We start from the raw sequence: 16,592 nt of genomic DNA on the forward strand, positions 1-16,592 counted from the left end.
CTTTTATGTAAATGGTATATCAACATATTCTACTTTTTCACTGAATATTTTTAAAGATCCATCTAAACTGCTAAGCATGCATATATTCTTATTCATCTATCTACTTGCTAGGTAGTACTCTTTGGCATGTATCCAACATGCCACTTCACCTATGTTCTCTCCTGGTATTGAATATCCAGGTTGACTTTAGTTCTTTAATATCACATAAATTCTGCAGATTCTCTTATAGGCCAGTGTGGGATTTGCTTTGTTATATACCCAGGAATGGAAGCCCTGGTTCTTAGGGTTTATATTTTAATTTGGATAAGTAATTCTAGATTGCTTTCTAGGATGGCTGCCACAGCCTACCTTACCTTTACCATACACCCCTATCAACCCTTGACATTATCTGGCTCTTGTCTTTTCAGTAGTGTAAGCTTGAGTGTAGAGTGATATTTTTTTATTTTAATTTTTGTTTCTCTGTCCTTCTGCTCTAATCTGTGTTGGTTGCTCTCTTGGTTTGTTGGTGTTTCCCTAGCCTCTCTCTATTGTGTTAGATTTTATACTTTTGGGATCTCTTATTTGCTCATTTGTTTTATTTCTTCATTTTCCTGAAGAACATCTTTCAGTAGCTTTCTAAAATAAGACACATACAACATATAACTTGAGTTCTTTCCTATGTAAAGACACCTTCATCATTCTGCCTACCACACTTTTCTATTGAATTTTTCATTACTGCCTTCATGTTTTTATTTCCAAGAGCACACTGAATGTTATTGCTCTTTTTAAAATTGTAGTTTGCTTTCTTATTTCCTAGATATATCTTCTCTTTTCTAAGGCTCCCAAAATTAGTTGTGCGTGTGTGTGTGTATGTGAATGTGTGTAACTCTTACACTCCCTGTATTATTTTCTTTCCAATTAAGTTTTTTCTTTCTTTTTTTTCCCTTGTCTTTTATAGTTGGTGCTATTTTGCAATCTTCAAATGTCTGGTAACAATCTATTCACATTGAAGAGTAAGGCTTGTTCATCTTTTCTCTCATAGGCATCCTCTATGTCTGCTGTCTCTGTGATGAAATCTATTCCTCCTAAATTCCTCCAGATTATGATCTTTCTATTCTAGAGTGGGAGGTGGGGTGGATATAGTCACTGCTCCACTTTCAGACTTTAAACCAATTCCACTATATTTAACCTCTGCCTGTCCCTCTTACCCTCACCTGATGATATCTGGCATCTCTGAGTCTGGAACCTCTCTGGGGTCCTGGGAAAAGTCATGCATCATTTATCACTCATTTATCACTTTGCACTGACAGATTATACAGTACAATGAAAATTACTTATTTGTCTGTCCGAGTTTGTGCTAGGTACTTCTGTGTTCCCACCATTTAGCTATGAGATGTTGGATAACTTCTAAGCCTTGGTTTCCTTCACTCTTGGTTTTCTTCACTCGATAGGAAGCTGCAGGAAAAGATGCTTTGATTCTTCATATAGAGCGCTGGATGGCTGCCGATGTGATATGGAATGTAAAGACCGAGGCAACTGCTGCTGGGATTTTGAAGACACCTGTGTGAAATCAAGTATGAATTCCAAGAATAAATTTATTACCATGTTGGTTGTAATATAATTAATGCATGTCCAGATGCTCACCACATACTTTGTATATTAATTTACTAGGGCTGCCATAAAAAGTATCATAAACTGGGAGGCTTAAACAGCAGTTTGCCTTACATTATGCTCTGTGAAAAGGGCAAGAGTAATAACCTGGTATGGATAAGATTTGTATTCCTTTCACTTAGTCTCAAAAAATCTTTTCTTTCTGAGTAATAGGGAATAAAGAAGTCACTCATCCAACATATCTGTCTAAGCACAGGGCTGATGTCGATTTTGGTCACTCTTCTCTAGGAGGCGTCACTAAGAAACAGCTTTAGTCCAGCCTCTTGTTGTTTTTAGCATTGAGATTAATGTAAACTACTTCATACTTAAGTACTTAGCCTGGAAGAACACCAGTGGCATGGTGGGGAGCTGATCTACCATTTTTGTCACTCTCAACTACGATGGGACCCTGACCTGCCTACATTCTTACAGACCTGACTGTTCCTGTTACTTCTGTTGTCACTAGCTCTTCCTTGCTGCCTGTCCTGAGACAAGGCTGGGCAAAGCTACTCTTGGGTGACAACAATCACTCAGCGTTAGTGGTTTTTTTTTTATCATCAGAAGCTCCTGGGTGGGAATATGACCAGCTTTCAGAGTTTCTCCAATCTCAGAGGCGTATCTACTAGGTAGACCAGAGCTGCATTGGAAAGCTGCAGTTCTTTCTGTCACCCAGGCCAAATGAGGGAAAGTGATGGATTGACCCTCATTTGTATTATGTGTTTTCATTTATTAATGCAGATAAACCAAGAATTTGACTGTATAACAATACATAGAGAAATACGTGAAATTTATATTTTTGGTATTGAATACTTAAAATAAGTTAAATGCTCATGTAATTCTACAGCTCAAATATGGACATGCAATAAATTTCGTTGTGGAGAGACCAGACTAGAATCCAGCCTTTGTTCTTGTTCAGATGACTGTTTGCAGAGGAAGGACTGCTGTGTTGACTACAAGAGTGTTTGCCAAGGTAAGCAGAGGATGTTGACCCATTTGCCTCTGTGAATTTAGTGACTCTAGAGTTGGCCTAGGCCGCAAAAATTAAAACAAGTTGGAGAATCTTCAGCGACTCCATATAGAAAAGAAGATACAATCTATTTACTGTTGGAAGAAATGTGGTTTGTGTGCTCTAGAGGAAGAGGGATGTTATAGGAAAAAAAGATAAGGCTTAAAATTCCATATTTGACTGTAAAGCAAGGTCTTTTTCAGTCCAGTGACTATGCTAGACATATGTGTGGTTTGAGACACCGGATCTTATGGTTAAAATATCATGGAAGAGGTTATTTGGCCCAAAAATCAGTTTGTTAAACCAGTGTTATTGTTGAAACAACTGTGTACTGAGTAGTTAAATTACTGATTTAGGACCCTCAAGGAGTTAGTGCCAAGCCAAGATTAGACTCCAGTTCATTCAACTCCTGATTCTAGCCACTTGCCACTTTATAAATGATGTCAAGTTTTTTAAAAAAATCACCAATCCCTTTGAACATCTGATGAGATTTACAAAAAAAAAAGCACATATATTCATAGCAACAAAATTGCTTCAAGCTATCAACCCCCTTTTCATAACACCACATGCAATTGAGCTAACTAACTAATGCTTTTAATATTTTTAGACAAAAAATATTAGGTTTAATTCTGATATTTTTAAATAAGGGGAAGATGCTATTGTAGAAACATTAACTATATAATCCCTTAATAAAAATAGGTTTTATACTAATAGTTGATAAGGTTTTATACAAAATATAACTGAAGATCAGCTAAAAAAGGCAATTGGATAGGAAAATAAAAGCCTAGAATGGTAACTCTTTTTAAATAATAATCATTTGATATTTTGATACAGTGTTTGATACAGTGAATATTGTATTATTAAAATTTTCTCTAAGTTCACAAAGGGAAGTGTGGTTTCTAGTTTGCTTATTTCTCTGTAAGTTCACTGACCTTATTGTCTCTGATTTCTATATTCTCCTGACTTTTACTCCAACTTTATTACTCTTAACTTTTTATCTCAAGACTGATCAACAGGTCATGTGGTACAATTTTCCATTGAATACAGTGCACAATATTGCGCAATTTAACAGAAACAAAAGTAATTATTATAAGCAGTGTTGAAATTTACCATTACCACTAATTGGTTACTTTGATAGAGTTAATTTAATTATTTCTATTTATTTTTTAAACAAAGGCAAATGTTTTTTTACTCTAAGGATTAACATTATATTTAAATAAGTTAAGTGATTCTTGCCAAATTATATCTTAAGACAGCTGTTTGAGGGGATTTAAATAAATTTTGCGTAAGAAACCAGCTGGTCACCTTTTATTTTAAGTTTAGAATTTTAAAAAACTTTATGATAAATTTCTAAGATGTATTAAGGAGAGAATAGTATGATGTTTTCCCCACATGTCCATCACCCAGCTTTAGCAATGATCAACTCATGGCCCATCTTGTCTCATTCTGACACACTATAATTTTCAAAAAGATAAAAACACTAACCTCATGTAAATATAAAGTGAACACATCAAAAATTTCTTAACTCATTAATGAGGTAACCAACTGAGATGTTAAATTGTCTCAAAAAGATTTGAAGAGACGAAGTATACACAAGACTGAATGAATGTTGGAATTAAATGACTGAAAATGTAACTTTTGGTGGGACAGAAATGATTTGCATTTGTACAAGACAATTTATTTGCTATTGAACAATAATCAGTTATATTGCTATTAGTTTTCTTCCAATTAATTGCTACCCTGACTGAGTCATAAAATGAATGGTAAAGAATAAGCTAGATAAAGGTATATACTACTAGGTAATTAGATAATCTGTATGTGGGCTTTTTAGATAATTCTCAGTGTGACATTGAAACGAAATTTAGTGATCAGTCTTCCTTTTGCTTATTTTCAAGTTTTGGATGTTTTTCTTAACAAAATATACTCTTTATATTCCCCCTAACCTCCCTCCTAAAATTTTAGATTATTTCAAAGCAAATCCTAGAGTTAATATCATTTATCTGTAAATATGTTTAGTATATAGCTAAAAAAGATGAGGATTCAACAAAATTATAATACCATTAATATATCTAGTTGATATATTTATGTCATATAGTTGATAATCATTTGTCATAAACTATCCATTGTGTTCAATATTTTCTGTGCGTTTCATAATATTTAAAAGATTATTTGAAGTAAGATCTAAATAGATTCCATACATAGCAACTGGCTGATATATTCCAAGTCCTTTAAAAGTAGATTCTCTCTTCCTCTTTTTTCCCTTTACAATTTACATGTTGGAGAAACGGGGTCATTTGGCAGAATTTTCCAGTTAGTTGCATCCTCTGTTATAGACAGTTTGTCATCCCTTACATCCCCTACAAATTGGTAGTTAGAACCTGATGACTGTTGTGATTCAAGTACAATTTATTTATTTTGCAAGTATCCTTCATAGATAGTGATGTTACTTCCGTCAAGAGGCACATCTTGTGGCTTGTCTCTTTTGAGGGGGTTGTTTTAGCCATTGATAATCATTGTCTAGATCCTTTAGGAGTTGCAAATGATGGCATTCATATTCTATCATTTATACTTCGTTAATTAGCTCAATGTTCCGTAAACAGAAACATGTACGGAATAAGAATTTTTTAGTTAAGATCTTAAACATTTGTTCAATCTTACCCAATTAATATCAATTATTATTATTGGTTATTTATTTTTTCCAGCATTCTTTTCTCTTTTTTAAGATAATATATCTATGTTTATTAAACTCATTTTTTCTAACAGCAGGAAAATATTGTCCTTGAGGTAAAAACATTATTTAAAAAAAAAAAAAAGAAAAGACATTGTCTTTTTCCTAAAGCTAAAGGAATTCCCTTTGTTTTTCTTGGTAAAGATGGGCTTCCTGGTATTCGGTTAGTGTAAATTACTGATCTGTACCAATCTCTAGAAGCAATGACTGCCAACACGTGAAATAGCACTTAACGTGTTCTGGAAAAATTTAGTTACTGGAGTAATACAAATTGTAGTTTGGAAAGATCATGCCCATTGAACATTTGTTTCTCTTTTATTGTCTGTGATGCAGCAGTCTAAAAATTTTGATCTTATGCTTTTCAGGAGAAACCTCCTGGGTGAAAGCCAACTGTAGCACAGCCCGGAAGTCTCAGTGTCCCGAAGGGTGAGAATGATGTGCTGAATTTTATCTTTCTTTAACAGATGGCACATAGAAATGTAATTGAGAGGCAGTATGGAATTTCTCTCATTCTATTTACATTTTAGAATGAAAGAGTTAACAGAAGATAAGATTCCTTGTGGCTCAAACTCATAAGTGACTTTTGTTTGCTGTATTGTTTACAAAGCACTTTTATACTAATTTATTATATTCATGTCTTACAAGAATGACTAAAAAATTGGTAAGTATTTATACTAACATTCTCAAAGTCCTATGATCAGGACTACAATTTACATCTAAATTACTCCAGCCAGAACTCTTTTCTGTTAACATCCTGATACCTCAGATTTGTTCTTACTGAGGAAAGGGGAAGAGATTTGTCCACTGAAGGCCTCACAATGAAATGCTGACCTTGAAGAATGGATGAGGAGGACTTTTGCAGGTGGGCATGGGTGATGAACATGTGAGGTAACACCCCTCTCATGCATCTCCTTCATATGGCTGTGATGGCTGCTCCCCCAACTGCCCAGCTCTGGAAATGTGCTCCAAATCACCTTCTAGTCAAGAGTGGATTTCCACTTTCCTCCAACTGCCCCTTCTGCCCTTCACCTACTTCACTCTGGCCCAAGCAGTGGGAAATGTTAATGAAGCAGAAGAAGAAGAAAGGAGTATCTGGCTATAGAATTGGTGGAGGCATTTTAGATAGCATTATTTCATTAAAAAAATTGTGTGTGGATAATGTGTCTGTTTTAGTACTATGCTACTTTGGTCTAACTCAATCCTCAGATCCGGTTGCCCTCTTCTGAGTGGAAGAATAACAAATTTAGAATGAAAAAGAGACTCAAGTTTGAGTCTTGGTTTTGCACTAGTCACTTCTCTGAGCTTCATCTATAAAATTGGAGTAATAATAATAATAATAATAATAATAAGTTCAGGAGATTTCATGTGAGAATTGTTGATGAAATAATGTCCAGCCTATAGACAAGTTTTATAAGTTTATTTGAGCCAAAAGTTTGAGGACATGCTCAGAAGTGAAATCTTAATGGATTGAGAAAATGCTCTGAAGAATGGCATTTTTTGCAGCTCATTTTATACATTGGAATCAAAGGAGAAGATGTGAGGAGGGTTACATGAAATCTGTTGGTGGTAGATTAAGGAGGCACTAGGTTTGGAGAGAAAGCAAACTGGAGAAACATATACTTCCTTACATTGGTGAGTATAGGATAGTTAATTAACATGTACAGTACACAGTGATGGTATACAGGGAACACGGTAATAATGAGGGGTTCTATGGTCTCATGCTCTGGTGGTGTTGTGCCTTGAAGAGATTTAGAAAAGAAAATTACTCTGACTTTTCAAAGGTATGTTATCTTATATGCATAAGAACAATGGGCTGGGTTCCCTTAAGGTGAAGATTGACCTTTGCTAAGGAAGCTATGGGCCTGGAATGTGACTACTGCTCTCTGACCTACCCAGTTAGGAATTAGTGATCAGACCATCCTGTGTGGTTACTTTTGGTCACTGAACTTGTCAGATCTTCCATATGCCCTTCTCACGTCTGCCCCCTCGCCTCTCTGTCACAGGTTGTCAGGTTTATTACATAGTCCCTTTTTTGTTAACATTTCGATCCTATAGATGATTGACCCTGTTTTTAAGCTGCAAATTTATTTTGATGATATATTTAGAAATATGACTTTCTGAAAAAATAAGTGTTTTCTTCACAAATTAAAATATATTTCTTTAATTTCTTGATGGATTTTTTTACAAATCACAATTAAAACAGTCCCAATTTTTGATTTTTTATTTTTGAGGTATAATTCGTAGACATTGAAATGCTCACACTTATGTGAACAATATAATGAAATTTAGAAATTTAGAAATTTGTGTAACCTACAGATACAGAATATTTCAAAGATATAGAATATTTTCATCACACCAGATGCTTCATGTTCTGATTTCTATCACCATACATTCCTATTTTAAAATTTCGTAGAAATGGAATCATACTACATGTTCTCTTATGGGTTTTTTTTTTTTTTTTTTTTTTTTTTTTTTGTTACTTTGTTTGTTTGTTTTGTTGTGTTGTTTTGTGGGGTTTTTCCATTTTATTTTTTTTCTTAACCCAATATTTTCTGTTGTATCATACCTCTCGCATGAGCTTTTGTACAATGTATTTTCTTTCCCTGATTAAAACATTAGCTCCCTGCTCTTTCATATTATTTCTTTTTGTTCTTTAGGGCTCAGTTCACATATCATCCCCCCAGGGAGAGCCTACTCTCACCTTACAAAGATTGAATCTGACATCTTCCTATGTACTGGAATAGTACCCTGTACTCAAATCCAGCCCTTAACCTCTCTTGTTTATTTACTTAGCAAGTTCAAACCCTAGATGTGAAGTGTAATTTCTTTGTGCCTTTATTCTTAGTGTAAATGAATTATTTTACAATAAATTCATATTCTAAAAAGGCAAATAGACTTGTTCTCCAGATTCTCCTCACCATTTCTTTCATGATGTATAATTAGATGGCTACACTGATATTTTTTTCTAGCTTTGCTCAAGCGCATTAAAAAAAATCTAAAATTATTTTTCTTTCTTTAGCTGGTATCAGCATTTAGAATTTTCTTTATCATAATATTGGGTATTTGTCAGAATATTTAAAGACTTATTCTAACCAAATTTCTTGGAAAAGTATGTTTTGTTAAAAAATTTCAAATTCTGAGCACAGAGTTGAAAATAATTTCTTTTACATACTCACTTGCATGCACTATATTTGGAACTTTAAACAAGTTTACTTTGTCTATAATTGCTATTTATAATAACTGGAAAGTACTTAAACTGGAAAGTACTTAAATGCCTGTCAATAGTAGAATGAATAAGCCTTTTATTCATTTGCTGAAATACTAGACAGCTATGAGAATGAATAATCAACAACTACATGCAACAGTATGGATAAACTTCAAATATAATGTTACGTAAAAGAAGCCAGACACAACAAAATACATACTATATATATATATTTTTTGGCATCTAAGTATAAAAATAGGCAGAACTAATCTATGTTGTTGGAATACTGATTGCCCTTCATTGGGCTGTGGTTTGCTATAGAAGGGAGCACAAAGGGAGGATTCTAGTGTTTGGCAATATTCTGTTTCTTTTTGTAGGTGATGCTTACGCAGTGGAGTTCATTTAGGAAAAATTTATGAAACTATGTGTGTGTGTGTGTGTGTGTGTGTGTATGTAAAATACGAGTAAAATTTTACAAGTGAACAAAATATTAAATAAAAAAATGACTGTCTCTGGCTATAACCCAAAAGTTAATCTTTTCTCATTTTAACTTAAATACTTGTCTACGAAGAGATTGTAATGCTTTTGAGGTTAATATTAATATTCTGAGATATTAGAATAAAGTAAAAAATGTAGAACTTTAGAATAATAAAACACCTCATAAACTACAGAGATCCTAAATTCCATATCATAATTATATCCAAAAGATTTGTAGAATAATTGCAACTTTTCTAATTTTTGAGTTCATGCATTTATTTCAGTAATCATTGCTTTCTTCAGGATCATGAAAGATCTGCAATATAGAACCCCATTTCTGGTGGTGTTTTGTTAGTGCTTTGCTTGCATGCTGCTAATCTCTCTTGTAAGACTACATTTAATTAGCTCCATGTGTACCTACCACTGTTAAATGCTAAATTTAATTGAGATGACACAATGATATTAATGTGCTATTTGTAATGATTCTAAAGTATTGGGTGAGTGGGTCAGGATCAAGTTTTGAGAGGTTGAGTGACTGCTTAGGGTTAAATAAATGGTAAAGAACGAAGCTGAGAATTGGACTTAAGCCTTTTTGAGGTCAAAAACCTTCCCTTTTCTCCAGAGTACACTGCTTTGTCATTATAAACTCTCAGGGCTAGAGAAATTTCATACACACTATAACTGGGTGTCATAGATAGCTAATGTCAAGGAGTAAATGAAAATAAAGTAGGTTAGCCAAAACTTTTTAAACTCTAGAACTCAAAGGGTAGTAGATCTCAAAGTTAAAAGACCCAGATAATTTATGTAATACTTTTAAAAAGGAATATGTCCATTTTTATTAGCTTACTAAAATATTAGAAGTACTGATTGTTAAGAAAGATAACGATTTTAAAAAATAGAAAGGAAAACTTGACCTAAAACTACTTTCTTACTGTACTTTCTAAGCATTTTCTAATTTAGAGAATTGTAAATAGTACAGAAAGGTATCTTTCGGTTTTTTTACAATCAAAATAATGAACAAATTTTTTACTTTCTGTTTTTAGATTTGACCTGCCACCAGTTATTTTGTTTTCCATGGATGGATTTAGAGCTGAATATTTACAGACATGGAGCACTCTAATGCCCAATATTGATAAAATGAGTAAGTCTTCGACAACTGAAGGCATGCAAATGATAAGACACCTGGTTAGTCAGTCTCTAGATGGCACATCTCTCTTTCTGACCTTTAATATCCTGATGATGTTGATATGGGATATCTATTTTCGTTCTTGTTGGTTCCTCTTTCCTTTTTTGAATGTTCATTTTTTTTTTTTTTTGGCCTATTTTGATTTGTCTTGTGTTTGAATATACCTTCTGCTCTATGGAAATCCATTCACATATATTGGCTCAAAAGTGGTGTTTGTCAGACCTGAGTCTTATCAAGGTGGATATGACCATCAAGGGCAGGAAGATCCTGAAGGAAACTGAGTAGAGCCAGCAAACATCAATGCCTGGAACCTGGCTCTACCATTTACAAGCCGTGAGACTATGGGCAAGTTTGTTTTACCTGTTTGTGCCCTCGTCTCTTCATTTGTAAAATGCTCACTTCCTATGTGATAGGAATATTGTGAGAATATATATGTAGTATGCATTGAATGATTTTAAGTTATTACTATAGTTATTATTATTATCACCTTTATCATGTTGTACTTCTGTGTTAGGACACTGGCCTCCATACAATTTTATAAAGTTAATAATAAAGAGAAATTGAGTACCAAGGACACAGCTAAAAAGTATCAGAGGGTCAGTTCAGGGTCTACACCCTTCACTGCCCTCCAATTCCCGTCTTTCTTCCCCCTTCTAGCAGGTCCTCTTTTACCTCCAAGGTCCTCAAGGTTTATGACAATTTTACTGGTTTCCTGTTTTTATTTTACTCTAAATTATTTTTAAAAATAGCTGTTTGATCCTGAATAAGTCAATCATCTTTTCTGACCTTCAATTTTCTTACTAGGTATAGGTCTCTTCAGATTTTCTTTTTCTTTATGATGCAATTTTGGTAAGTTGTTTCTAAAAATTTATCCTTTTTCTTCTGGGTTTTCCGGTTCGTGAAGTATAAGCGTTCATAATAGTCTCTTATAATCCTTTTTTATTTCTGCGATATTGGTTGTAATGTCTCCTCTTTCATTTCTGATTTTATCGAGAAAATAAAGTTTATTTTATAAAATTTTATATTTTATTTTATAATTGTTTTAATAAATGTATTTAATTTGTTGTTAATTTTTTGGTTGATTTTAATTTTATTGGCTTTTTTGAAACAAAATTGTTTTCTAGTCTCTATTTTATTTATTTTTGCCATGGTCTTTATTGTTTTTTCCTGCTAACTTTTGGTGTTGTTTGTCCTTTTTCTAGTTTTTTAAGGTGCAAAGTTATTTGAAATTTATTCTGTTTTAATGTAGGTGTTTATCACAATAAACTTCCTTCCTACTTTTTTTGCTGCATCTGTGGAGTTTTCATTTCTTTCATCTACTCATCTATTTAGACATCTATTATAGTCTTCTGTTCTTTTTTGTTTATAGTTACTATGGATATCTGTTATTTACATTTTCAGATTTTTTTGGTTTGTACTTAAAAAATGTTTTCTTAGAGAGTAAAATATACAAATAATAAACTTTTAAAAATGCATTAAAGGGTGTATAGTAAAAACCAATCAACCAACCAACCAACTAAGAACAACAACAAAAAAACCCTCTTTTTTTCTGATCTTCCTAGTTTTTCTCTGCAGAAGCAACTACTCTCTTGGATTTATTGTGTATCCTTCCAGAATTATTCTATTCAGTCATAATTTAGATGTCTAAGATCTGGAAGAAACAATGATAAAAGGTCTTGTTTTCTGTGAGTTGTTTTACAATAGCTCTGATCTAAAATGGTCATCCCAGTCTGCAGATAGTCAGCAGGTGTGTCTTGTTTAAGACATTTTAACTAGAGAGGTGCCATGTTTTCATGTTGTTGGTAGCTTAGTTAGTATTTTATACTCTGTGCCTTCAGGCGTTTCAGAATTTGGGTCACCCATGTTTCAAGGAAATAAAAGCAGAAACTGACTTTATGTCTCTATTTATTGTATGATATTTTTTTTCCTGCTTAAATTCTTTTAATTATATAACTGGAGTAGATTTCATTTTATTTCTGTATCATATGATTTATTAACAATATTAGATTTGCCTTTCCCTGATTGAAGACAAGATTATTTATTAGCAGTTTTGACTAGAAAAAGAGGGAAAAGATATTTAAATCTTTAGTTATACCCTATTAGTCAGGTCCTAGAGCAGGCCTCAAACTTAAGCACATCAGAACCATTTGGGGTGCTTATTAAAAATGTAGATTTTTTTTTGAGTTCCCTTTTCTTCACCTTCCACCCAACCCGTCATCCCTACCAGGGTCCTATTTAACAGGCTTGATATGGGGCTCAACAGATTCTGAAGGAGGAAATTCCTGGATCATATTGCAAACACTGAACTAGAGGCTGGGAAGGAGTCTAATTTCAAGCCTATTTGAGAAAACATTTATTATTTCAAGCTGTAAAATTTGTTATTTTCTGGACAACAATCATTTTCACTTTTTGTTTTAACCTAACTATAACCTGTAATGGTGAAGCTTTCTTTTAGAATTAGAGTCTACAGGATTTCAACATGAAAAATTTCTTGTGCTTCACTGCTGCAGAGGAAGCAGCAATACTCTGATGGTTCCGATCTCCTCAAGCAGGGTTATTGCACAGACCATGCAGCAGAACAATTGGGAGCAAAATTAATAATATGCTTTGTGGAAAACAGATTACAAGAAACTTCACTGATCAAATGGAAACTTTGCTGAAAATAATAAGCAGCAAACTTAGCTCATTTGTAAGCATTATTAAGTGGCATGGGCTTATGCAATTATACAAGTCAAATTCCTTTTTAGTTACCTAGTAGTTGTGTTGACTTCTGTTATGTCAGATACTTTACATGTAAGAACTATATGCTAAGATGCAAATGTTATATAAAAATTTTAATGTAATGAAATGAGTCAGAAAGAGGGGAGCAACAAAAGCAAATAAAGCTGGTAGTGTATAATTTAGGATATGTTTAGCTCAGGGGTTAGCAAACTGTGGCCCATGGGCCAAATCCAGCCTACCCCACCTGTTTTTTGTATGGCCTGCTAAATACTAAGAGTTGTTTTACATTCTTAAATGATTAGGGGGGGGGGAAAAAAGAAAATAATTTATGACACGTACAAATTACATGAAATTCAAATTTCAATATCCATAGAGAAAGTTTTATTGGAATGCAGCCATGCTTATTTGTTTATGTAATGTCTAGGGATGCTTGTGGGCCTTGATTGCAGAGTTTGAGCTGTTGCAACAGAGATCACAGGGACTTGCAAAGCCTGACATATTTATTGTCTTTCCATCTTCAATCAACTCTTTAGCAACTGACTATACCACCAGATATGCTTTAGCTTTCTATTTCTCTGAGGAAATTTTATGTTCAGATTTTTAGTTATCCAAAAAACTTCTGAGGAAGTAATAACTTCTTAATTTCTCACTATACTTTGTTGCAGAAACATGTGGAATTCATTCAAAATATCTGCGATCTGTCTATCCAACCAAGACCTTTCCAAATCATTATACCATTGTCACGGTAAGTGCTTGGCCCAGTGGAAGACTGATAGGCCACAGAGAGGCAACTGATTATACCACTAGATATGCTTAGGCAGGAACTGGCCAAGCCCTATGTTATACATTTCACAAGCATATGTGGTGATAGTTCATAGCTCAATTCAGGCTAGGAGGTCTCAATCTGAGGCCAGTCCAGTACTATGAGGTATTAACTATAAATGAGTGTTCAGGCATTAGGTTAATTCACCTTTGTGATAGGCCAGGTAGCCTCTTGGGTGTGAGAAATACAATTCTCCTCTGATATTTTGACTAGTCACTACTTATCCAAAGTTCACTGGGAATGGTAGGCTATGAATGAGGACGGCCACTTTGATGTGGGGATATTTAACTTGATAAAATCTTAGTTTTATAAAGGAATCGACACTGGCTATATCTCTTTAGAAAAAGCAAGTAAAACAAGTAAATTCTCCTCAATGTATAAAAAGACATAAGTGAAATGATCAAAATGAATTAAAAAAAAATTATTTAACTTGTAATAATTGAGAACACTTCTTAAGGAGGCCTCTGTCTCGGTCTTTATTGCCAAAGCCATTATTGTACCTTTACTACTTTGCATTTAGTCTTTAATTACTGTGGAACAATAACTATAACATCTAAATTTTAACCCTTTAGTAATTATATATGTATATGTGTGTGTATATATATATATGTATATGTGTGTGTATATATATATATACACACACACATATACATGCATGTATTTGCAAATTCTATATTGCAAATTCACCTACTTGCTAAAATTTATTTGTAACCCCAAAATCAATACTTGTGATGTATTTCTAGTTATCTGAGAACATTCTTAGAGCAGCAAAAAATTCGAGTTGCCCTGCTCACACATTCCCCACGGAAGTCTAACAAGGCAATACTCTGCTTTCTTGTTTCAACTCTCAAACTCTAAATGTTGTTTTCATAGTCTATTGTCTCTTTAGTGCCACGTTTTTTGCATGTTTGTGCCTTTTATTAGTGATTTTTCTTTTTAAAATGGCCTTCGAGTGTAGTGCCGAAATGTTGTCTAGGGTTCCCAAGCGCAAGAAGGCTGTGATGTGTCTTATAGAGAAAATATGTGTGTTAGATAAACTGTTCAGGCATGAGTTATTGTAAACCAAAAATATATATTAAATAATGTATCTTTAAACAGAAATATACATTAAAAAGATTTTGTATTGATCAGTAGACAAAAAATGTTGTGAAGCTCACGGAGACCTAACCCTACAGACTCCTTAAGAGCAATGGTACAGTATTTATTGTTGGCAACAACTTTATAGAACATAACTACCATGAATAACAAGAACTGACTATATGTATAATATATATATGTGAATATATACATGCAAACAAAAATATACATATATAAGATTTAATATAGATATATGTGTATAAATATAAGTAAAGGATTATATATAAGTGCTATTGATTTACTGAATATGTGTGTATATACTCATGTTCATATATATAGTAATGTTCTGAAATACTAACCATAAAATTTGCCTAAAAGTTACTACAGTTGCATGGGATATCATCATAGGCATTCAATGCACACGTGGAATGATTGAATGAATATTTGTGATTGTATTGAAGGGATGATTGGATTGATGGATGGATGGAAGGGAGAGTGGATGGAGACTCCATTATAAAGTGCTGGTAGCACTTTAACCCATTTAGCCCATTAATGCTTAAAAGCTTCTATGCAATAAATTTCTTGCTATTCTTGCCAACCTAACCAGTAGCTACTCATTATTGTAATAGGGGAAACTGCTATTAACAAATAGTTATTAATCACACAAGAGTTATGTTAACACCATCAACACAAAACATCTGCCTAATATCATTCATTTGCTGTTATAGGCAAATATACTGGAATATACTTTTTATATATCGATATTTGGGTTCAGATTCAGGGGTTTTATATGGAAAAGTATATGACATCCTTCCAACATATGCATTATAGATCTTATACTATTTCAATTTAAATATATGTTTTATTAATATATTGTTTAATCTTAAATCTTTTTTTTTGCAATTATAATTTTAGGGCTTATATCCGGAATCACATGGCATCATTGACAATAATATGTACGATGTAAACCTCAACAAGAATTTTTCACTTTCTTCAAAGGAGAAAAATAATCCAGCTTGGTGGCAAGGGCAACCAGTATGTCGTGGTATATGTGTGGCAGCTAAGTAATCTCCATTTCCCACTGTGACAGTGGATCTCTCTTCTCACTCCACTTTGAGTTTTACATTATCTTTCTAATTTCTAAGGACTGGGGGTGGGAAGGTGTTTCACAACTATTTATAATTATAATTTAAATCCTTTAAACATTTGTGATAGTTAATCTAAATGACCTTCTGTTGAAACTTGGATGTTGTATTATAAACATATCAATCTGGAAGTTACTTGGAAAGATTATTTGCTCATTTTTTTTCCTCATTCTGTTTTATAATTCTTTAAAAGGGAAAGAAGAACTGTACAATTTTACCAATTTGAAAAAATGCCCTTACTATTTTACTACATTTTTTATTTTTCAAGTGGATCCCTGGATAATTACATTTTTAAACTGCTACAAAGATACATTTTTAATAATTTAAATACATTTTAATAATGAAATAAACTTTGCAACTGTTAAGATTGTTCAGTTTCTAGTAAGTGGCACTATTTCTACCCAAACTGATTATTCTCTTGACTTCCACTTAACTTTTCTCTTCTTTTAGGTCTGGCTGACAGCAATGTATCAAGGCTTAAAAGCTGGTACCTACTTTTGGCCAGGATCGGATGTGGCTATAAATGGTTCTTTTCCTACCATATATGTGCCTTACAAAAGGTAGTCAAGCACTTGCAGATATGACCCTATCTCAG

At 33.3% G+C, this 16,592-nt stretch overlaps 1 protein-coding gene across 1 annotated transcript in view; it reads left to right on the forward strand.

Annotated features, from left to right (window-relative positions):
* The window catches only part of ENPP3 (ectonucleotide pyrophosphatase/phosphodiesterase 3), a 75,271-nt gene that overhangs the window by 18,514 nt on the left and 40,165 nt on the right, over nucleotides 1–16,592 (forward strand). The window contains exons 4-10 of the mRNA XM_025042377.1: nucleotides 1,431–1,553; nucleotides 2,474–2,599; nucleotides 5,729–5,789; nucleotides 10,089–10,186; nucleotides 13,618–13,697; nucleotides 15,768–15,887; nucleotides 16,448–16,557. Coding sequence (XP_024898145.1) covers nucleotides 1,431–1,553; nucleotides 2,474–2,599; nucleotides 5,729–5,789; nucleotides 10,089–10,186; nucleotides 13,618–13,697; nucleotides 15,768–15,887; nucleotides 16,448–16,557 — 718 coding nt within the window. The remainder of the gene's footprint in view (nucleotides 1–1,430; nucleotides 1,554–2,473; nucleotides 2,600–5,728; nucleotides 5,790–10,088; nucleotides 10,187–13,617; nucleotides 13,698–15,767; nucleotides 15,888–16,447; nucleotides 16,558–16,592) is intronic.

The sequence above is a fragment of the Pteropus alecto genome, unplaced genomic scaffold (genome assembly GCF_000325575.1).
Source record: "Pteropus alecto unplaced genomic scaffold, ASM32557v1 scaffold79, whole genome shotgun sequence".
NCBI classification, from domain to species: domain Eukaryota; kingdom Metazoa; phylum Chordata; class Mammalia; order Chiroptera; family Pteropodidae; genus Pteropus; species Pteropus alecto.